The sequence below is a fragment of the Contarinia nasturtii genome, unplaced genomic scaffold, assembly GCF_009176525.2.
Source record: "Contarinia nasturtii isolate CC-2019 unplaced genomic scaffold, AAFC_CNas_1.1 Cnas_scaffold_129, whole genome shotgun sequence".
Classification (NCBI taxonomy): domain Eukaryota; kingdom Metazoa; phylum Arthropoda; class Insecta; order Diptera; family Cecidomyiidae; genus Contarinia; species Contarinia nasturtii.
Window position 1 is genome coordinate 5,666,706 of NW_022197486.1, and position 23,321 is coordinate 5,690,026.

Sequence of the window (23,321 nt, forward strand, 5' to 3'; positions counted from 1 at the left end):
AATAGACGCATACACTTGAACATGTGCACGCATACAGATGTATACAGCGCGCGCAAACACATACATGTACACAAAATAACGACATTTGTCGTTATGTTTAAATGAACTCATCGTTTATACGGTGTGAGTCAAAAAGGCCATTTCGAGCGACGTACATTTCAATGTTAACAGCGACAGCAACAAGCTAAACACATTTTAACGGATTTTTCCATAAACAATTTTGTGAACAAGACCCGAAAAATGTAAGAATTTTTCTTTTTAAGAACAATCAATAACATTATCACTTAATTTTTTTGCCCAACAATTTCGAAATAAAAGTAAATTTGTGTAAAAAAAATTGTATATAGAAAGAAAAAAACGTGTTAGTGTATAAAAATAATTTCTTATTCATGCATTAAACATTTTGTGATTTTTTTTCTATTTCTTTTACCGAAACATTAGAAGAGCGGAAACGACGTCAGATACATATTGAGTATATTGTAAAGCGATAAAAACAAAACCATCATCATGTCGAGCACATCACAAAAGCATCGTAATTTCGTGGCCGAACCGATGGGAGAGAAGCCCGTCACCGATTTAGCGGGAGTTGGCGAAACGCTTGGCAAACGTTTGACCGATGCTGGTTTTGACAAGGCCTACACTGTCTTAGGTCAATATTTAATTTTGAAAAAAGACTCGGAATTGTTCAAGGATTGGATGAAAGATACGTGCAATGCAAATGCAAAACAAGCCACCGATTGTTACCAATGTCTCAGCGATTGGTGCGAAGAGTTCCTTTGAACTCAACTTTTTTTATTTAAACAAAAAAAAAAATTCTTTTTTTTTTTAAACTAAACTATACTCTTTTATTTTAACATTGAATTGAGGAACGACATGATCAAATGTAATGTTTGTAGGAACAACGTGTGAAATCATCGAAATAAATCTATATTATTGAATTGAGTCAGAGAATGAATTTCGATTGTGTTTCTTTTTGTATTACGTTTCGATTTTCAGATTATATGGATAACAATAACATTGGTGAAAAGCGGGTAAGATTCCAAAGGTTGACAATGGCAGTTAACCTCAAAACTTTATTTTCGCAAAAATAAATTAGCATATACCAACATTTTTTGATGTAAACATTTTCACAATGTGATGAAATATCTGAATAAAAATGACGTTGCTTCGATTCAAACGATTATGTGAGATTTTTTTTATTAAACATACACATACTGATGTATTCACATTTGTCAATTCGCTCAATTCGGATAGATGAAATGCAAGCGTATGAGAAAGCGTCACATAAGCCATTGCATTCGACACAACGTTGATGCATATACATACGTTGATTTTTCGTTGTTGTTGTTGCTGTACACTATCTGACATATACCGAATACTGTTTGTGCTGGTACTTCTGCTTTCTGTTGGTGTTGTTGTGCGTTTGGAGTCTATCCCTCTCTCGTTCTCGCGCTCACTGAAAAACCATAAACAAAGCAAGCGTTTGTTGTACCGGCAATACACATTGGTGTTTGGTGCAAGTCGTCTGTCGCATCAGTCGAGCAAAAAATGTTGATATGAACAGATGTGCGTGTGTTCATTCGTCCGTTCCATCGCATTCAACATCACATCATTTTCTCTCATTGCATTCAAATTTATAGTATAAAATATTTAATTTTCGATTTAGTGAATACATATGTTGCACATATTCGAATCACATGCGCATAAATTAAATGCCACATAAAATGAGTGAATTCCGTTTGTGTGCACAAATAACAAATCAAATGCATAAATTAGCTAAAATAAATACCAAAACAAACGTGATTTTCCTTTGATTTATATAAAAACAACAACACTCAAATCAATTTCTGCATATCGTGTGGTATGCGTGCATTTTTATATGCTCGTCTGTTAAATAGCCAAAATGAACGAATAAAAGTGTAATATAAAGAGGAAAATGCATAATTTTTCTTATTTTTAATGTTCAGACCACATGTGTGTTGTGGTTTTGATCGAAGTTGAAACGATTGTGAAAAGAAAAAAAGAATGACAAAAAACATATTAATTGTGTAAATAACTGATGAATGAACATCAAGCAATTCAAGAAATGGAATGCTATGCATTAAAAGTATGTGAAATTTGATTTTGTTTGAATTCCATTTGTGAAGTGAATTGTTTAAAAACAAAAAAAAAAAATCACCAAAACAAATCGAATGTGAAAAACTAATGGTGTTTGTTTGGATTGTTGAATATTTGGAATCATTGATTTGAAGAACTGAATCTCTCCGATTTAAATGAAAATTTCCAACATCAAAGGCAATTTATAATGGAAATAAATCAATTTGAAAATTAAACTGAATTTAACCCAAAAATATCGTCGAAACGCATCATATAATTCAAGGGTAACCGCTAGACATACGATCAATTCCGTACTCTATGCAGATAGAGAGAGAGATAGTGAGCGATAGAAAGAGAGCGAATACAACAAAAAAAGAAGCGATCGTGTGTTATTTTTCACGTAAAATGAAAAACCAAAAAGACGGTCGTTGTGATCTAATATGATGCGTTGATTCATCACACATGATGGCTGTTTAATGCTTACAAATTTGTTCTTTCATCTCATCATCAACATCGCGTTCATATCCTCATCACATGAAAGGAGCATAAAAGTGAATATATATATATACATTTGAAGCGATAGTAAAAAAAAGGCGAACAAAATTTGAAACGGAAAATATCGTGAACATAAACAAAGTGCTAAAGAGAGAACAAAAACGAAAGAAATTCGCTATGGTATGGATCACAAACATCGAAAATATATATTGTGTACGAAAAATTGAATCTGGAAAAATTTTCAAGCGTATAAATTAAGAGGAGGGTTCTTGAAATCTATATATATAAAAGCAGCTAGTAATAGCTAAAATTGAAAAGAATGCAAGAGAGCATCCCAATTGTATTGTGTGTGTGTTTTTTTAAGGAAAAGAATTAAACTTGAGGGCAATAAACGTATTGTGTGTGTGTGAGAGATATTGAGATAGAGTGAGAGAGAGTGCATAATATTCATAATCATAAAAGTATTGATTGTAATTAACCGCATCCAATCAGTAAGACGTGAAACTGATCATAAAATCACCGACTCTGACAATGCAGTCTTAAGCGCGAGCATTCACGATAGAGAGACAGAAATAAAAAAAACAAGCGAATGAACGAAAAAAAAGGATTGATTTAAAGAGGCAACCTACTAAAATCCCGAAACAAAAGAAATACATGCATGAGGCCCACTAATAGCACTGAAGAACTGCAAGAAAAACAACCGGTTAAAAATAAATACACAACATTAAAAGAAGCGCACCGACATAGTTGAAAAAAAAAACAACAACCAAAACCATAACTAAGAAGACACAAACGAACGGAAGAAAGCGTACCGAAAAGAAATAAAAGATTCGAATACAACGGCTGAAGCGCGCTCGGGCAGTAATATACACATAACACAGTGTACAGGAGAGAAGAACGAAGCAAGCAAAAAAAAAAACATACAAGCAATCAACAACCGATTCTCACACACTCGGGGATTACACTCTCGAGTTTGCAGAAAACAGAGACAGACCGACCGAACACACACACAAGAAAAAGATATATACTTGGAAAAAGAAGCGACGCGCGATCGATCGACAGACTATCCACCGACAGACAAGCGCTAAACATAAAAGAAACAAACGCAAGATACCATTGAACAGCAACCACACAGCAAATTTAACAGAATAAAAAAAAGCACCAACAACAACATAAGTAGAGAAAAAAAAAGAAGAAGAAAAGCAGCACTAACACAAAAAGTAATATGATCAGCAACGAGAAAACTTATTTGTTTTTGTTGGCATTTATGATATTTTCGTCGGCATCGCTTTGTAAGTACAGCGCTAATTTTGCGATATATATTTTTTTTTCCACTCGCCTCTCGCATTTGGTTGCGTTTTTGTTGTTTTCTTCATATAATTTTTTTTCGTACGTTGAATTGTACATGCACATGCATACGATATATGCACAACAAAAAAAAATGTGATACGAACGCATTCTGACGGTGTGTGCCATTATTTTATATATATATTCATATTTCTCTATCCATCTGCATATTGTCCTCTTTCACTGCACAAACACACACACTTTCGGAAGAAAGATTCAACTCAACTCAACTCCATGGCATTGCAATGCTCATTGTGCAAAAGAGTCATGTACTGTTTGTTTGTTGTCGTTCTTTTTAGTTTTTTTCAACATTTTCAATTTTCTCACTTGCACAATTCATACGCGAGGTAAATAAACATTACTGTTTAATTTACATCTTCTTCTTGTTTTTTTTATTCGCAAATGCGCACCGTATCTCCTGTTCTCTCACTCGTTTGCACTTGCTCTCAATGATGTAAAATCGACTAAATTCGAAATTAAATACGAGTATTCCGTGTGAACAATCTGAGCAATTGGAATCCAACAAAAAGGAAGAGAACGAAACGAAAAAAAAAACAAAAACAAATCTAGATATTTTGTGTGAATAAAAAAACACACACGCAGTTGCATGTGCAGATATCGATTTATTTCAACTCGAATTGTAACCATTTTATTTTCTCTCAACTTAATTTAAATGTGTGCATAATGTTTGTTTATTATTATCCTCCAATGCCGCATTAACAGATGCAATCGATGATGGATTTGACACCGGTACGAAAGTGGTGGTACAAACCGTTGAAGCCATTGAAAGTGAGTATATTGTCTTATCATGCGGACGAACAACAAAGATGTCTGTGAACAACAACGATGTGAAGTGGTTTTTTAATGGTAAATTTTACTTAATGATACCGGTATTTACGTATTTTTAACCGTTTTATTTTGTGATTCGAATATATTACACTCGATATGCCCGATTGAAACGCACATTCGCTCCATATCGACTACCTGAGAGGCTCTTAGGTGAGAGCACATAGTAAAAAATAAATGGGGTACAGCATTATTAACATGAGAGCATGGGGTATATAATTATTTTGTCTCAAGAGGCTTCAAAATCATTTCAATGAAAATAACACCTTGAATTTCGATAAGAAAAAAAAGAGAGAAGAGTGTGTGTGTATGTTTATGATTTCACACTTTTGCGGCTTAGAACAAAAAGCAAACAAGTAAATAAGGTGAATAAATCTCTACACTCAATCAGAATTTAAATTTTGTGTTTCTCTCTTCTTTCATCATCAAAAATTCGATTCTTTCTCTCTCTCTCTCCTGATTTTTGGTTTTAGTTTAAAATTTAGCGAGAAAGAAGAAAAAGAATACAGGCGGCTCTATGACAAAAAAAAAGAGAGTTCAATAAAGATTTACAACATTTTCGTTTTAATTCCATCACTCTATCTGCATATAATTTTCGTTGAAGATCTGTGCGCATGATGAGTTGTTGTTGTTTATCTAAGCCTCAGAAAATTCTTTAGATTCATTTCGATCTCAAGCCGTGTATACATTATAAAATGTTAATCTGGAGAATAACGACCACGAACGAAAAAATGAATGCTGATACGAATGAACAAATATTGAAGAAGAAGAATTGAAAACGAAAAAAAAATTCCTTTTTTTATCTCTGAATGTTTGAGAGTTTGTTCTAAAATGTACGCTCTTCACTCAACAATGTGACCTGTGAAACATTTCGTATCATAGAATCGCAGCACAGCACAGTGTTGAAATGCGTTGATATTTTGGAAAATCGGACTTGTTTATCTTCATATCGTGTGTATTTATATTCGTTTTGTTTGTATTATCATTCAATTAAGCTAATGTTCTATTTTAAACATTTTTTTTCCCATCAAATTTCCACACCAGATATTTTAGTGGCAAATCAATCAAAACGAAAAATCGAAATCAATGGTGATCTTCACATAAATTATGTACAACGAATGGATAGTGGATATTATCGTTGTGTATGGAGTCAAGCTGGCGAACATAATCGACGCACTGAAATCACAAAAATCATAAAACTGGATACAATTTGTAAGTAAATATTGAATAATGCTTTTGTTTCAACATATAAAATGATAATACGCGAAGCAGCATTTGTCTATGGAGACTCATAAAATTGTGTTATCGCTTGAAAAAAAAGAAATGATGTTGACAGACAAACAGCAATTTATCACCGAAAAATTCAGAATAAGAGCACCATTTTTCACTGTTTTCTATCATTTAAAATATTATGTATGCCAGAGAGACGAACAACCAAAAAAAGAAATGGATGGCCATATAAAATAAAAGATTGACGGTCATCATCATAGACGATTGTTCGTCTTATAGTTAGTGATATGTATGTTATGTGTTACACAGTGTATGCGTTCATACTAAAAATATGCATTGTTCATTGGAATATTCCATGCGCTTATCTTCGTTAGGACAATAGCAATGCAAACACCATACAAAACCCACCCCGTCACAAAATCAACCTTATTTCCATTTTCGAGAAACACAACATAAACATAAAACGCATTCGCTCGTTAGGTTTTTAATTATGCTTGTGCTTCGCTTTTGCTCAACTGTGTTCACTTCTCCAAATCGTCTATATTTATATGCCATTTGCCCGAACATCGGCAGGATTACAATCGTACATAGAAAAGGATTTCAAGTCAACTAATGTAATAAAGAACATTAGGAAAAGTTATTTATTTGACGCGCGTTGCGTTCGTTCCACGTTCGATGGTAGTTTTCAGTTTGTTTACTATTGGGTGCAATTTTCGAGGCGACAACTCGATAAAAACCCGGCAATTCTGTAGTATTTTCCACTCTATCCCTCTTTCACTCGGCATCTAAGCATTGTCAGTTCACCGTACCTTTGCATTCGCCTTTTTTCATACACATTCTTTCATGCTCATATTGTCTGGTCACTGCTTTTGACTGTTTTTTTTTTTGTGTGTTCAGGACACAAAAATGAAAAAAAAAAATTGTATGTGCGTCTTTTGAAGCGGTCGTGCAGAGCCAATAAGCGTAGCGCATTCATTGCATATATTGTTTGACTTATATAGAAATGGAATCGCAACATTTTTTCTTCTGTCTTTCTTTCTTTCGTCTCATTTCTTTCTCATTTCAAACTGTTTTCATTGAGTCAAGTCGCGTATTCATCGTGCAAAATTCAAGCATTATACGATATGAATGCATGTTGCATTATAGAATTTTCTATGTCTTATCCCGAGTTCAGTGAGAGCAAATTTAGCAAGACCAGCGTCAATAAATGCAGTATGCACCTTTTTTTGTCCCGGCACACAAAATATGTTATCAAGATTTTTCGCAATTTATAATAATGATATTTTCTCTCTCTCGTTTGCATTTGCGAAAAAAAAGTTGTGTTTTTTTTTTATTAATTTCGCTATTTTACCAGATTTAATCTGAGCCATTGTCTCGTAGAGAAAACAAATTTTCATTCAAAATAGATGAATTCTGTTGAATTAACAAACAATTTTGAATGAATGTTGTCGTAGATGCATCAGATACGAAAAAAGACCATTTCGTTTCTCTCTTTTTTTTGAATACTCAATTTCATCTGATGTGAATTATATGGATACGAAAATGAATGAAGTTTGTCGGATGTTTTCAATTTGAAAAAGTGGTCTGTTTTTCCAAACCCTCAACATAACCGATGAACAGAGCACACAAAACCCGAAAAAAGAGAGAGAGAAGAAAACAATATCCAACTAATCGAGCGCAATGGAAAATCATAAGGCATAAAACGAGTAACGCAAACAAAAAAAAAAGAGGAAAAGGATCAATTTAACAACGAGCAAGTGAAAAACAAAACAAAAATACACAAACTAGCTATGATTTTATTTCGCATATTCGACAGGAGAGAAACTGTGAGTGAATAACGCACACATCAGGATCGTCTCACTCTCTCTCTTTCTCTCGCTTTTTCGTCTCCCCTAACTCACTTTATGGCAACTCGAACCGTTATATCTCGACAGAAAGAGAGAAAGAGAGAGACCAAATCCCCATATCGGTCTTCACCGCCGTTATTGTCGAGCACAAAGCCGTACACATAAACCGTACCCGAGCCAAATAAAAAACGGTCATAAAATTTTACGAGCAACGCTCCGAACATTGTTCCAAGTCCTTACATGCATACGTTGTCATAGTAACGTTGAAATGGTTACGGTATTACCGTCGAACTTTTCTCTATAGATAGATATGTATATTGTGCATTATTACAGCGCGCGCGAGAGAGCGGTGTGTACAGTATATATATTTGTACGTTCCATGGGTGGTAAACGTAACAAACAACTGCTATGATATAGTTAGATTTTATGATCGTCGTCGTCATCGTCATCAAGCGCACGATGAATCAACCAAGAAATGTGTTCCTTAGCTTTGGATAAGTAAGTCTTTATTGCAAGGAAATCGTAACATTGAGCGCGCTCAAATCACAAAGACAAAAAGATTTGGCATACGAATTGACAAAAAAACCGACTCTTTGGAAATTGGATTTTTTTTTTTGCAGAATTTACTATTGAAGCGAAATAATTTAACACGATCTATATTGTACATAAAGAAAAATAAATCCATTTTTTTGTGTTTGCAAGCGCAAACATTGACTTTGCTCTCACATTATTCATTCATATTTACTTGCTTGTAGCGTTATGATGGATTGCGTTAAATTATCAAATAGTTTTTTTTTTGTTCGTTCGTCATTGCTTGCAGCATTGATGCAATGCGTTCACAATGATATTATCAGAAATTCCATATACAAACAGTGATGCGCGATTTTGCTCTCATTTCATATAACACAATACAATATATTAACAATTTTATAATATACTTGTGCCACACAATTTTGGCAGAAAATGTGATGAATCCAATAAAAACCCGATTCCATCTCAACAGATGATGCAGTTTAAATGCCATAAAAAAAGTCTTTTACTAGCTCGAACGGAAAATACGTAAACGCTTATCAGTATTATACAGAACATCATATATATTCAGTATTATAGAGAGAAAGAAAAACCAATCTATATTTATGCTCTTTTCAAATTATATCACATATATAACGTTTGAATGATAGAAGAGGGCTTTATGCTCACTGTAGGTTTTCTATTTTAATTGAAATACTAATTTTAAAGTATGAATCTAGAAATATAAAAAAAAATATTGTGTGCGCCCATCTAGATAGCGAACAAAAGGAATTCTTCTTTTATTTTCATATTTTCAACTCGAAAGCTCTCATTATTAGTCTGATGAATAGAAAATTTATTCCAACACAGTGAGAAGCAAAAAACAAGAGAAAAGAAACGCTATTTTTATGACAGAAACATCTGAATACAACAAACTTCTATTATCATTTCTCTGCAGGGTTAACAGCTGCTGAAGTAATGTATACATCGTCATCGCTTGATGGGCATAAATTGTCGTCATCATTGTCATCAGCAATTATACTAAAATGTCACGTAAATGCAAACCCCATTGACGAGGTGCGATGGTTTAAAAATGGTAAACCAGTTAACTCGATCGGTCCCTTGGTCATTCGACATCCAACACAAAATAATAATGGCAATTACAAATGTATGGCACGCAACAAAATTGGAATGGTAGTCAGCGAACCGTATCGCCTTGAAATTCATGCAAATAATGCTCACAATGCCATACATTATGGGGTTTCTTGTGAACCAAAGATCACGCGACGCAATACAACCAACAGCAATCAATATGAAAAATCACTACTTTGTCGGTATAAGCGTGGTGGTCGATTGCATCGCAAACGTTCGGCATCGGAAGGTGGCGGAAGTCAAATCGCATCGTCGACATCAAAACGGAAGAAAATTAGCATTGCCGAAGACAATTCAGCAACGATAAATTGTGATGTGAGTCGTTTAGATCGCAAAGGAAATCAGGTGTCGGTTAGATGGAGAAAAGATGGTAAAGTGTTGCGCCAAGCAAGTTTAAACGAACAAAGTTTATCGCACACAAATACAATGGAAACACCTCTGTTAAGTCGCGTTAATATGGACTCGAAAAATGGATCGATAACCATTGCAAACACCATACCATCCGATGCTGGTATTTATGAGGTAAGCTATATTTTGGACTATGGCCAAAAACAAAAAAAAATCATTTCCCTTTATCCAATCATTGTTTCGAATTGATTGCAGTGCACCATACTACGAAATGGAAATGCCGTACAAAGTGTCCAAACGACCGAATTGAATATAATTGAAAAGCTTAAATTTACACCGCCACCAACGTCAAAGGGTTTGGAAATTGGCAGCGTTGCTAAAATTCATTGTAAGGCTCAAGGAACGCCAACACCTCAGATTCAATGGACTAAAGTAAGTTTTCTTTCAATAATCCTAAGCATTAAGTGTTAGATTAGCAATGTGAAGTGTTTTTTAAATTTACAATAGAAAGTTCGTTTTCTCCTCCTTTTTAATTCATGGCCATTATTTTCTTTGTAGGATTCAACCAACAATTTACCCGATTCCGTTGAGGACATCAATGGTACACTGATTTTTAAAAATGTGTCTGAGTCCAATCGTGGCAATTATACGTGCCGCGCCGCCAGTAATCAAGGTGAAATAAGTGCAACTGTTATAGTAACACCGGTTATTGCGCCAAAGTTTCTTGTCAAACCGCAAGGTGCAATTCAAGTAAATGAAATGGGCTCTGTAATGATTCATTGTTCAGCGATTGGTGATCCAAAGCCAAAAATTCAATGGGATAAGGATTTCGATTATTTAAACATCAGCAACTCGGATGCAAGCCGCTTGAATGTATTGGAAAATGGAACACTCTATTTCACCGAAGTTCATTTAGAGGATGAAGGGCTCTATGGATGTAAATTTTAATCCATTTTTAATTCCTTTATAAAATACAATTATTTTATTAACAAGAAGTCATTCCCATTATATAGGCACAATCGGCAGTAGTGCTGGATTGAAACGTGAGGAGGCACATTTAAGCGTGAGACGTAAGTTTTTCGATTTTGAAATAAAAATGGTGGAAAAAAACATTGAATTATCAATTGCTTTTACAGCTTCCGAAGAACAAATCGCCGATGATGGACAAGAGGGAAGTTTTTTCGTTGTTCGAGCTGTCCTTATCACAGTCACCGTTGTCTTTTCGTATATCATTTTGGTGGTAGGTCTAATGTTTTGGTGTCGTGTTAAACGTAAAGCACGTAAAAATCGTATGCAACTCATTGCAAAAGAGAATGTCGACACATTATCACGAAATGATACAAAGCCAACGGAACCAAATGATGAGAATGAGCCATGTTTAGCAGAGAGAAATCACAAAAAGACTGAAAAAGGTTGGAATGGAACGAGCAATGGTGTCGGTGGTCATAATGATGCCACTAAAACCGATACATCAAACGCAAACAACACAAAGCAACCGAGTAAATCAAGTTTAGAACAAATCACCATACCTCGTGGTATTCTATTCGATTTAACACAGATTGGTCGCGGTGAATTTGGCACCATTCATACGGCCAAAGTGAAATTTTGTGATTTAAAGCAGCATTTGGATAAGGAAACTGTTGCAACATTAACGGTTGAAAATGAACGTGAACACCAAAAATCAAATGGTACCATTGAAAATGCTGATGAAATTAAACAAGTTCCCGAACACACCGATGACACTGTTAATTATGCATTGATCAAAGCGCTCAATAAAGTCAAAGATGAAAATGTATGCATTGAATTCCGTCGTCAATTGGACCTATTCCGAGCCGTTTCACATAATAATGTTGTAAAATTGTTTGGTTTGTGCCGTGATAAAAATCCACATTATTTGGTTCTTGAGCACACTGATCTTGGCGATTTAAAGGAATTCCTCAGTGCACGTGTCGATCAATTGTCTGATCTAACATCGAAAAATGGTATCGTTCCGAAAATAAATAACGCCGATAAATGCAAAATAGCAACAATAAAATTGCCACAATTGCTATTGATTGCACAGCAAATTGCACGTGGTATGGATGCAATATATCGTGCACGATATATTCATCGTGATTTGGCCGCCCGAAATTGTGTTATCACATCCGATTTAACCGTCAAAGTATCGTATCCAGCCAATATTAAAGATAAATATGCTCGTGAATATTATAAATTAAAAAGTAGCATGGTTCCGTTACGTTGGATGGCCCCCGAATGCATTGAGGATGATGATAATACCATCAAAAGTGATGTCTACTCGTTTGGCGTTCTCATTTTGGAGTTGTTCACATTTTGTTCAGAATTACCACTTGCACAGGTGTCCGATGATGATTATTTTAAACAACTTCAAACCAATTCAATTGAACGCAAATTGCCCGATTTTCTGCCAGACGATTTATCCAACACACTGGTGAGCATTTTTTTTATTTTCTCACTTCAGCTTCTATTTAAATATAAAACTGATTTTTAAATGTTCAATTTCAGTCCTCGTGTTGGAAAACAAATCAAAAGGAGCGTCCGTCGTTCAGTACTCTGAATACATCGATCTCGAAATATCTACAGCAAATTGACGCAAATGATCAAGCTCACACATAGATCACATATTGTGACAGGACAAATTCTTCAAAAAATTACTCTTCCAAATAGAAACGAAAAATTTAGTTCATAGTTTATTTCATTTAAAAATTAAAAAGCAATAGTTACAGACAACGAAGGAATCAATGCATTCGAAATGTTCGATGAAATCGATAAAATTCTTAACCAACACTGCAGCATTGAAGCTATCAAGCCATAATTATTTTTAATATAGTTATTGCATTTGGTTTCTCACCGCATCTTAATTTCTTTTTTAAATGTGTTTTCCATTTCCATTGCGTGAGTTTAATTAAATATTTTTTTGTAGGTATTACATTGGATGTTTATGTATTTTCTTGATTAACAAGAAGAATAAGAAGATGAAACAATTAGAGAGCATAATTAGCATTATCTCCCTAACTATTGTAGTTGAATTTTAAACATTTTAAGTATGATGAAAATAGACACTGTGACTCACTTATGTTGAGTTCCGATGTTTCCAAACAACAATAATAATATTAATAACATAATTGTATTCACACACAAAAAAGGTCTTCTCTCATGTCCGTTGGTCTTTTGCCAAAAACATTATTATTGAAATGTGTATAAAAAAATCATCCGGAGTGAGATTTTTTTGTTTTCTTTTCCTTCAATTTGGACACATCTAGTTATCGCATTAGTTATTGTCTCTAGTCTAAATGCAAAATGATAATTGCAAATTTAAAATATAAAATTGAAAACAACATCAACTACAATTGTTGATCGATTTAATCACATTTATTTTTATTTTCCGTTTTTTATTATATTTTTAGTACATTCATAATTTAAAAGAAATTGAACAGAAAATTTGTATTTTGAAGTAACGAAGAAATGATGTATTTACAAATTTTACATTTAAACATATTTAATAAAATATGCATTCACATTTGCAAATGCATAGACATTTTATTGCATTCGATTTTTTTCTCGCTTTTTTTTCTGTAATAATTCAATATTTTAAATAGATTTCGTCTTCAGTTCTTTTCATAGATGAAGGGCATATATAAAGTAATGCTTTCGTAATAGAAACTAAATGCAATATAAAACGTGAAAATAACCCAATAGAATGGGCTTAATCAAGCTCATTTATAAAATATTCTAATATTTATATTTTATGTATGTTCATTTTTTGGATCATGCATTCGACTTTACTAATTCATCAGATAACAGTGTATGTGCAAAACAATATCATTCTTCCAAGATGAATCAATTTCAAGTTTAAAAACAATTCTCAAGAAAAAGCTTAGCTTTGCTTGAATTGTACGCTGTCTAGTGATTTTGCGCGCATTGTTCTAAAAATGAGAGTAGAAAATGGTGAGCATTATAATTTTTTTTTGAAATATTCTATTGAAAATGAGCCAAAATTAGGTAAGACAAATTGGACTTACCTTCTTCGAGCTACATCGAGAATTAGTGGGCCCTCTTTAATGTTTTTGAACATGGCAATTACTTCTAAATGACTCATGCCTTTCAATGATTCATTGTTCAAAGATAATATTTCATCACCTGTGCGAGTAGAAAATATATTTTTATATAAATATTTGAAATTTTGAATTGATCAAGTTTTAAGCAGTATAATACTGCCTGTATTTTTTTAATCAAATGGTTTAAGGTAAGGCTGCCAGATCGTCTGAGAAAGAACCAGATTTCACCCGGCTTTAGAATTTTCGTCAATTTTTTTAGCATGACTTCAATAATTTTGAATTTTTCTTTGTCATTTTTTTAGAATTTTTGATATTCACTAACAGAGTTCTCAACACATTTTTGTGGTCCGAATCCGCCCGTATCGCGACAATTGTCTACTCGAATCCGAACGTCGACCGATTTTTACGGCCGGCAGGCATCTGGGTCTCAGGCCAAAAGGAATAAAGCCAAAAGAAGAAGTAAAAATATAAATAAGCAACAAAATTCTTCATTCTTATTCAAGAAAATTAATTCTTCGACAGAATTTGTATCTGAAGTTGGATAACATTTTGTTATTTATTATAAATTTATATTTTTACTTCTTTCAACCAAATTTCGAGTCCGACCGATACCGGTTACTTCTTGTCGGGACTCGGTCGAACATAGGTCGGGCGTCGGGTTCGAGAAACGTTGAGAACTCTGTTGACTAATCAGTTTTTTTTTTAAATAACTCTCAAAAAAATTGTTTTTTTTTTTTTTTTGTTATGACCATGTATCTTGCAAGAGTGTTGAAGAATTTTTATAAATAACGTTGAAATTATGCATAGATTTGCAGTTCCAATATATACCCGAAATTGTGTGTAATTTTGGGTATAGTTCTGGCTGAATAATAGCCTGTAAAATAATCGGTGATTATTCGGCACATTTTTAACCAAAATAACACAAAAAATGCCACTTGGGAACTTAAAAAAAATACATTAAAAATCAAGTCATTTTTATGGAAAACGAAAGATACTCCAAAGATTTTCTGAGACTGGATCAATATAAAAAAATCTGGCAGCCTTAATTTGATGTATATCAAAGCTTTTAAGCGATCTCAACGCCACACTTACCAGCCAACAAGTGTCCATTGTCAGAAGCTTGGCCGTTAGCAAAGATGGTTTTCACAAAAATACCAATGCTCCCCTTCGGACTATCACGACCACCAACTATCGAAAACCCCAATGATTTCATACCGGCACCTTTCTGAAAGTACACCTTCAGGAATATGAACTTTTGATGATCTTTTTGATTTGAAGAAAAACAATTTAAAAAATGTGGTTAATATTGAATTGATGTATGAAAAAAGGAAATTATAAAAAAATAGATGTTTCTACTTTCTGTTTCTTTTCCTTTTGCTCTCTCGAATTCATTAGACGATGAACTTTGAATTGTTATTGGTTTTAAATTATTTTCAAAAACGTCCAATGTGCCATTGTCTGCCATCAGCGATGACATATTGTATTTATCCGATTCGTTCGACAAATCTTGTAGCTCCCTCATTTTTTCGAAGCAACACATTGGTGTCGTCGAATTTCCGACATTTGAATCTTGATTAAAGTGATTAATCGCTTTAAATTCAGTGGGTGTAAAAAATTTCAATTTTGGAAAAACACATTTTCGCGACGAAAATGGTTTGTATTCACAAAAACTGTGACGATTTGAATTGAGCGGAACATCAATTTGATTGAATTGCTGTGGTTGTGTCAATTTTGTTTCGCCCAAAATGTAACAATTATCAAATATATTATGTTTATTTTCCGTTGGCTGCCAATTTTCATGTGCATTGATGTGGTCGATGGCTTTTGTTTCTCTATGCGATGCATAACCATATTTGGATAAAAGATCGATTCGTTGTTTACCTTTAAAACATTTAATTAAAGAAAAAAATTAATAAATTGTTGTGCTTATACGTGTGTAACGAATGCTACCTAAAATTCTCCATCGTTCTTCATTGCATGCGGCATGTGATTTATTTTTATCACCATACACTGGCACGTAATCCGTGTTATTTTGCAATGGCTTCAAGTCTGACGTTCTATAGCTCCACATTTCATTCTTTGGTTTATTCAAATTCAGCATTGGCACATCCATGATCAATGAAGAATTTTCACCATCATTATTTATGTCACCGTTTGAGTTAGACATTGTTGTTCTTGCTGATAAATCATAGTCTGAGTTTGTTTTTTTTTAATGAAAAAAGAAGAGAAAATCAATAAGCAAACAATTTCACTTTTCTTACATACATTCTTCTCTCACTGGCAAATATCATGCTTGAAATTGAACGCGAAAAAAAATGAGAATGAAAAATATTACCATTATGTAAATCGGCTTTGGATTTTGTGTCACAATCGTTCAGTAGTCTATCGCCGTATGTAGTTGGTTCATCATGTGTAATGACAAACTCTACAGAATCATCAACGAACGTTGACAGCATCTCTTGAACATTTCTATAAGCACCGTGTTTATCCAACGATTTCATTTCACGTAAATCGATGCAATTTACATGTACGATCTCGTCTCCAATACAAATCCGTCCATCCGCATTGGCCAATCCCGAACTTAACAAATTCGATACAATATACTTATATTCATGGCCACCATTTTCGATGTAATTATTATCGATGATCGGTGTTATTTCAATTCCAACAATATCGTTCAGTGATTTTCGTTGTAATTTCACATGTTTATATCGCTTGCGAATGTTAAGTTGGGATTGATTTTTTGCACTTAATCGATGTAAATTGAATTCATCCTTTGGGGTCGTTGATTTAGTACCATTTTGTTCGTCGGTGTGTCGGCTATCACTATCGTAACCCGATTCATTTGAACTAAAGCAACTGCTAAATCTTTGGTATGTGAATCGTGGTGATTGTAAATGCAAATCACAATTGCCATTTTCATTTGGTGTCAATGTATTATCGTCTCTATTCTCATTCGATTTCTGTGAATTATCATGTTTTTGCTGTTGTTGATGTTCGGCGTCACAATGATTAACTGGTTGTACTTTGTTGAAATCCATTGTGTTGCCGGTGTTGAGCACTTCTTGCAATCGTATTCGCTTTTGATTTATTACAGATCCACCATTTTCTTCCAGCAGCACACTTAAACGGGAGCGCAAAAACGCATACGGAAAATTTGAACGTTTTGATGCTTGCGGCTCATTAGCAGCATGTGCAATGTCATCATAACTTGCAGCTTTCACTGGTGCTTTTTTATTCAAATAATTGTCATTTCCATGATGGTTATGTTGATGATGCAGATGATGACTCTTATTATTATTATTATTGTTACTATTTACTGTATTTATTTTAGCCTCAATCGTTTTTGATGTTCGAAATTGTATGCCATCGGTTGGATCATCACCTTTTACATAGGACGGTGTATTCAGTTGACTAGTTGAACTGCTTCTGTAAAGTGTTCGTGTGTCATTCAACTGTTTTGAATTGCTTTGGATGTTGGTGCCACTGCTTCGGCTAAGCATTCCGGTCGATCCAATGCGATGAAAAAATGTTTTAAATGAATAGTTATTTATGGTGGTCGGCGTTGGTGTTGATGTTGATGTTGATGTTGCTGTTGTTCCTGTTGCCATTGAATTCGATTCATCCGGCGTCTTTGGCATACTTTTAAGCGAAAACATACCACGAACATTTGTTAAATCGCCGCTCAATGCTGATGGGCATTGTTTTCGTGATAATCCACCATCGTCGTGCATTTTACGACTGTCATTACGACGCAATAGCTCAAATTTTTTGCTCATTCGACGTCCCCATGTAAACACTATTGACGATGAAATATTGAGATTCAAAAGAAATGGTTAAATGGTTTTTAATCTTTCACCAAACAAAATGGTTTCGTTTCGTTTCAAGCGAAGTTTTCATTATTATCGTTTCAAAAGCTTAGTTTTTCTAACACCATTTTTTCGTCTTGCATATGAAAGTAGATATTTTCCCAATTTTTTTTTTGTTTGCTTTAGCGAAATTGAATTGAAATGATGTTTTATGAAAGCTCTCTTGAAAAGCCAAACGAAAGAAAAAAAAGATTTCTCTCTTGGAATATGTCAACAACTTTTATACGTAAGTGGTTCGACTCACTGTTTCGCGGCTCTTTGGGATGGTCACTGTCTAAAACAATCACTGGAATCGCTTTAACTACTTTATAGTCTGGCAATTGACCTACAGGTGAGATGAAAGAATCTGATTACTATTTATACGACGTTGTAAAAACTATTCTTTCGCAATAAAATAAAATAATATTTTTCTCTTTTTTTATCATACTAAAAAGAACAAAACATGTTTCTTTGTGCCATGAATGTCGATTGAATTTTTGCAAGATTTCTTTCACATTTGATCTATATTTTGTCTTGCAATTCGACCGTGGAACTTAATTCGTACCATTTTGTCCAATAAATTTGATTTTTCCATCCATCGAATTGGTAGACGATTCCGATTTGATGTCGACATTTTCGCTGACTGTATCAAGGGAATCGTTATCGTCTTGGATCGATAGTTTTGTTTCTAAGTTATCAAGTGTGGCTGTAAAAACAACAGAATTTATGAGTTTTTTTTTTGAAGCTTTCGCTTGTTAGTTACATTCATTTTTTTATGAAAACAGATCTTTTTTTTGTAAAGAGAATGTCGTGTATTGTACGCATTCTCTTTACTAAAAAAATTAAAGAAAAAAAAATGAAAGACAATGTGTATTGAAGGGTGAACTGTACCAAAAAGTTCATTAATAAAATCACTGGTTGTGTCGGAATGTAATTTTAATGTGGTTTCCTGGTTGTTTGTTGTTGTCGTTGTCAAGTTATCTGACTGCGTTGAAATTTCATAATGACTATTGGCCGTTTCTTCAACTTGATCGCAATCGGGAATCGGTGTAAATTTATCTGTACAACTATTGCTATCAATTGTTTTTAAACCGTGACTATTTCGTTTTTGTTCGTCTAAATAGCAATTTGTTGATGGATTTTCGTTGGCCTCAAGTTGCTGGTGATCATCATTTCCATTTTGAATGTTATCATCGTTTTGAAATTCTTGTTGTGAATTGCAGCTCACAATTTTGACATGTGGATCATTTTCGTTGGCCACAACCGATGAAACGTCACTGTATTCACCCGATTTACGACTTTTAAACAAGCGCATAATTTTTTCTTGTTTTCAATGATGACAGTGGTTCTGTCACTATTTTGTTTTATATTCGATATTCGACACGTAAATCTTTTGCAATTTTGCACAATACAATTTGGGCGCAATAAACTATTGATTGAAGTGTGTCAAGCATTTTATATCGTTTTGATAGACCTGCAGAAGAATTAAAAGAGAGAGATAAAACAAAAGATGAAATGAGATAATCACGAATTTAATGGTGATATATAATTTGAAAGCAACAAAAAAAGACGATGGTTGCATCTGAAGCATGTACATTGTCGATTTTATCTTGAGATTATGGTTCTTCTTTCAAATGCATTCGGCAATTGAAAAAAATGATTTTTCTATTTTCGCGCCGTCTACTCGATCGATTCCATGCGATGTGTACTTTAATAAATAGTTCTCATGATAATTTGGCACGAAAAATCGACACAAACGACCGCTGCGTTTCACGAAGGAAGTGCAAAAAAAATACCAGCAAGAAAGCACATGATAATAAAACAGAAAATACATCGACTGGCAAAGATAACACCCGATGAACATACTTCGAGAAGAAAAGCAAGCCATAAAATGAGTGAAAGAAATCAGCGAAGAGAGCGAAAGAAAAAAAAACACACGACAGAAAAAAAAGACTGTATTCAATCTGTGTTTAATACACTTTCGATAATTTCTAATGCATGTTGGATTGAAGTGTGTAATCACAAAACAGACCTCGATTCGCTTGAGTTTACATACGATGTATTACAAAAGTTTGAAAAACTCTTTTAAACGAAACTGTATACAGAAAACGCCAACGTAAACCAAGCATTACTCATTGTGCTTTGGCAACTAAACGAAGGAACAAACGAACTAAATAACAAGCAGCAGTAATGATTTTCGTCTACAAATAAAAATCATTAAGCAATAGTAAGCTAAATTGTGTTTTAGCAATGATTTGTTATTAATAACGCACGGACAAAATGTGATGGAATACAACCAAAACGAAAACAACAACTTCGACGACATTCACATCGTGCGCTCGATACAAAAATGCATAATAACATGTCAAGTTGAATGAATAAAAAAAAAATACTGAATTTCTTACCAGAATCAATGTACGTATTATGATATAATTCTGTTTGACGTAGAAACAACAGCGAAACAAACAAACATAAAAAAAACCGTACAGATTATGACTACAAAATTAGTACCTGTTATGCGTTCGTTTTAAATATGGCATAAATTCGTTATGGTGCACTTGCACCATCGAAGGTGTCAAGTCACCGAATAAATATATAGTATATATGAATTTTTTTTGTTTCGTATTCACATTGACGGCGGTGAACGATCGATACTTTCAAAAAGTGACCATTCTGTAATTAGGTGAACTCGTTCATTTGTTTGTCTCTCGCTTAACTCAATCGCGTATAATGAGTATTGGAGTTTTGCTTTGCTAGACGCAGTACACTGGTACCACAGCACAAATGTTTTTTTTATCTCTTGGCATCACGTTTGGCATTTATCGCGAATGGTTTTTTTGAATCACCGAGGTTTTGATCTGTTAAATGAATGATCGTTTATTTGCTTCTACATTGGCTTTGCCATTCAACAAAGAAATAATAATAAAAAAAAACACTAAATTGAAAGAAGAAAAAAAAAATTGCGCACAAGTACTCTAATGTAATGAACCGAGATTTTCATCCCAAAGAAAGTGTATAAAAATTTCCTAATTACATTTGAAAATAATCAAATTATTTTGATTTGATTTTATTCGATTTCTCTTTAATCCGCGAAACGAACGCGATTTACAAAACAACTTAACTGTGCGGCCACAACGTCCATTGCAATGTTCTACATGATCGCTTTTGATTCCGCTGCAATGTTTTCTATCCCAATTAACATGTTATAATTTTTAATACCATCAGTCGTGTCTAAGTGATTAAAAAAATAAATACAACAACAACAGAAGCAGTAACAGCACACATACACATACACCATATTCGGCAAACTGCATCAGCAAACAACAGAGCACTTCGAAGAGCGCGTATGGACGGTGAATATATATATGTAAACGGAAGAAATGCGGAAGGTTAGTTTTGCGCGCGTATCATCGTTTGCCTATTTCATCAATATTATATTGAACACGGTAGCCACAAAAGAAAATCAAAAACATCAATAACTACATTAAATTAAAAAAAAAACTCTCTGCATTTGCATTCGTGCCGATCGCGATCAATTTATTGAAACATTTTTGCATTAAACAGAAAAATTGGCTGAAAACTCTTGCACAGTTTTTTTTTTGTTTTTAATTGAATGAATTTCACGTATGCCCTTGTATAACATTATGTGTGTGTTTGTGTGTGTAATCGCCTTGCATATCAATGGACGATGGAAAAGCGCGCGCAATCCAAAACGTATGAGCGTTTGATGAAGCGTAAAAGAATGTTACGCATGTTCAGGGAGCAAATGGTTTGATTTCCTAAAAAAATGCAATTTTATTTAAGTGCACTGCAAAACATTCTTGGCTTTCTGTAACTTTACGCTGAAATATTTTTGATGATACGAGCGCATTGTTTTTTTGAAATGCGAATACACATTTTTGCTGACCGATCGGAATGATGCACCGTTAAAATAAATGTATTGTGGAAGAGGTCGGATCAACTTTCCCATCGGAAAAATGATGACAATGCAAAATTGCCTTTTCTTTTGTTGTTGCTGGTTGTCATTAATGCTGTTGTTGTTATTCTTAAATAGCTTTTATTCAACAAATGAATTGTTGACATACTATATTTATGATTCGAATATAAACAGTCGAAAACACACAAATTTTTGTTGCTGTTGAATTCGATTTGAATCCATCAGAACCGGTTCATTCAATGCTATTTCATTTGCTATTTTTGTTTCACTCACTCACTCACTCTCTTATCAAAAATTCAATACACTCGAACGAATCTTTTATCGAATCAAAACATTGAGATTTGCATTAGAATGACTATCACATCATCAAAAACTGTAGCATTAAAACAACAATCAAGTAGCGATTTTGTGTTTTCGGCGATTGTGCATTGGCATATGTGTATTATATATCAGTGGTTAAGCACCAAATAGCCATAATCAAACAGTTTTATCAAAGTGATATTAACATGTCTTTTAAATTTGTTAATTTTTGTTTTTTTTTCTCGGCATATTTTGTTCGCTCACTCACTCGCTTTTCTCTCTCTCTCTCTCTTATTCATTTCGGGCCGTTTTAATCGATCGTTCTGCCTTGCTATGCGTGCGCTTCATATTTTCGTGTGTCGCACATATTTCGTACGAAAAATGACATTCAGCACCACATTAAAAAAAAAGACGATGATTAGTTCACAAAACTTGTTGTGGAATTTTGTTTTGATATTCTGCGAGAGTGTTATAATAATATGATTTTTTTTATTCTTCATTCGTTCGAAGATTTTTTGCGCAAAAAAAACCAACGTTTAAACCGTTTATATTTTTATGTACACAATTTAAATGTGTATTTCTTACATTTTTCGCTTCAAATTCTGTATCTAAAGGTGGATTAAGCGCATACAACACACAAGTCGATATTTGCGAACACAAAAAAAAGAAAAAAAAAACACTTTAAAGCACGTTCGATGAATAGATTAACAGAAAATTTAACAGTAAACACTACTCAAGTCCACAAAGAATCACATTCGTACTACACACACTCCAGATATCCACTGTATGGTGTGTGTTTATTTTTTTATTTTATTGTTTTGAAAACGGCACACCGAACTATCTGAACACACACAAAAAATTTAGTCAACAGAATGTAGCCGTAATGACGACGAACCCAAAATACGGCAAACTACAAAACGAAAAAAAAAAATAGTCACACAACACAATCGATATAAATAAATAAAAAATATGTATATAAAACACGGTTAAAAATGGATAAATTGTATGAAAAATAGTGATACGTTTCATATTAGAGCGTTGAGAGTCAAGTGCAACACTGCTGCTTTCGCTTGCTGCTCACAAACCACGAGCTCTGATTACAGTCATAACACAACGAATGCCGAAAGTACGTTTGGCGCTACGGATTTTTCATGTAGAACTATGGGCGCGCTAGCGCGCTAGCCGTTACTGTTGCTGTTGTGTGAACCTGCTCTCATGTTCAACTCAATGGCGATATGGTTTGCCTTTTTGAACGCACTTCTACCCAATTCACTCTGGCTCTCACTTT

General features: G+C 33.9%; 3 protein-coding genes across 9 annotated transcripts; 2 read left to right on the forward strand and 1 right to left on the reverse strand.

Moving 5' to 3' along the window:
* The first annotated feature begins 105 nt into the window (after positions 1-105).
* LOC116344692 (barrier-to-autointegration factor) lies at positions 106-955 on the forward strand. The gene is made up of 2 exons (XM_031773353.1): positions 106-242; positions 442-955. The coding sequence occupies exon 2, from the start codon at positions 508-510 to the stop codon at positions 778-780; it is 273 nt and encodes a 90-aa protein (XP_031629213.1). The 5' UTR covers positions 106-242; positions 442-507; the 3' UTR covers positions 781-955.
* A 589-nt stretch (positions 956-1,544) lies between these two features.
* On the forward strand, positions 1,545-13,190 carry LOC116343762 (tyrosine-protein kinase-like otk). Of its 5 annotated transcripts, XM_031772012.1 has the most exons (11): positions 2,133-2,381; positions 2,422-2,772; positions 3,085-3,884; positions 4,663-4,806; positions 5,830-5,997; positions 9,331-10,046; positions 10,128-10,304; positions 10,431-10,809; positions 10,886-10,942; positions 11,009-12,321; positions 12,396-13,190. In XM_031772012.1, the coding sequence occupies exons 3-11, from the start codon at positions 3,818-3,820 to the stop codon at positions 12,504-12,506; spliced, it is 3,132 nt and encodes a 1,043-aa protein (XP_031627872.1). In that variant the 5' UTR covers positions 2,133-2,381; positions 2,422-2,772; positions 3,085-3,817; the 3' UTR covers positions 12,507-13,190. The 5 variants fall into 5 exon arrangements, with proteins under 5 accessions (XP_031627855.1, XP_031627881.1, XP_031627863.1 ...); XM_031771995.1 differs by lacking the exon at positions 2,133-2,381 and adding an exon at positions 1,545-1,639 and having other exon boundaries at positions 2,639-3,884; XM_031772021.1 differs by lacking the exons at positions 2,133-2,381; positions 2,422-2,772 and adding an exon at positions 1,554-1,639.
* A 256-nt stretch (positions 13,191-13,446) lies between these two features.
* On the reverse strand, positions 13,447-23,073 carry LOC116347102 (putative uncharacterized protein DDB_G0282133). Of its 3 annotated transcripts, none has more exons than XM_031777545.1 (10): positions 23,056-23,073; positions 18,688-19,270; positions 18,362-18,502; positions 18,062-18,142; positions 16,284-17,747; positions 15,899-16,141; positions 15,305-15,829; positions 15,041-15,211; positions 13,913-14,030; positions 13,447-13,816 (listed from the first exon to the last, which is right to left on the reverse strand). In XM_031777545.1, exons 2-10 carry the CDS (start codon positions 19,109-19,111, stop codon positions 13,768-13,770), a joined length of 3,216 nt encoding a protein of 1,071 aa, XP_031633405.1. In that variant the 5' UTR covers positions 19,112-19,270; positions 23,056-23,073; the 3' UTR covers positions 13,447-13,767. The 3 variants fall into 3 exon arrangements, with proteins under 3 accessions (XP_031633405.1, XP_031633399.1, XP_031633413.1); XM_031777539.1 differs by lacking the exon at positions 23,056-23,073 and adding an exon at positions 22,619-22,960; XM_031777553.1 differs by lacking the exon at positions 23,056-23,073 and adding an exon at positions 20,831-20,848.
* Positions 23,074-23,321: the final 248 nt, after the last annotated feature.

What these genes read in the sequence shown, in the direction of transcription:
- LOC116343762 (XM_031771995.1), top strand. Translation starts at nt 3,818, where the DNA reads ATGATCAGCAACGAGAAAACTTATTTGTTTTTGTTGGCATTTATGATA. An exon ending in GGATGAAGGGCTCTATGGAT is followed by an intron (nt 10,810 to 10,885) that starts GTAAATTTTAAT and finishes CCCATTATATAG; the next exon opens with GCACAATCGGCAGTAGTGCT. An exon ending in ACGATTTATCCAACACACTG is followed by an intron (nt 12,322 to 12,395) that starts GTGAGCATTTTT and finishes GTTCAATTTCAG; the next exon opens with TCCTCGTGTTGGAAAACAAA.
- LOC116344692 (XM_031773353.1), top strand. Translation starts at nt 508, where the DNA reads ATGTCGAGCACATCACAAAAGCATCGTAATTTCGTGGCCGAACCGATG.
- LOC116347102 (XM_031777545.1), bottom strand. Translation starts at nt 19,111, where the DNA reads ATGCGCTTGTTTAAAAGTCGTAAATCGGGTGAATACAGTGACGTTTCA. An exon ending in TTTTATTAATGAACTTTTTG is followed by an intron (nt 18,503 to 18,687) that starts GTACAGTTCACC and finishes TTGTTTTTACAG; the next exon opens with CCACACTTGATAACTTAGAA. An exon ending in CAATGGACACTTGTTGGCTG is followed by an intron (nt 14,031 to 15,040) that starts GTAAGTGTGGCG and finishes CTACTCGCACAG; the next exon opens with GTGATGAAATATTATCTTTG.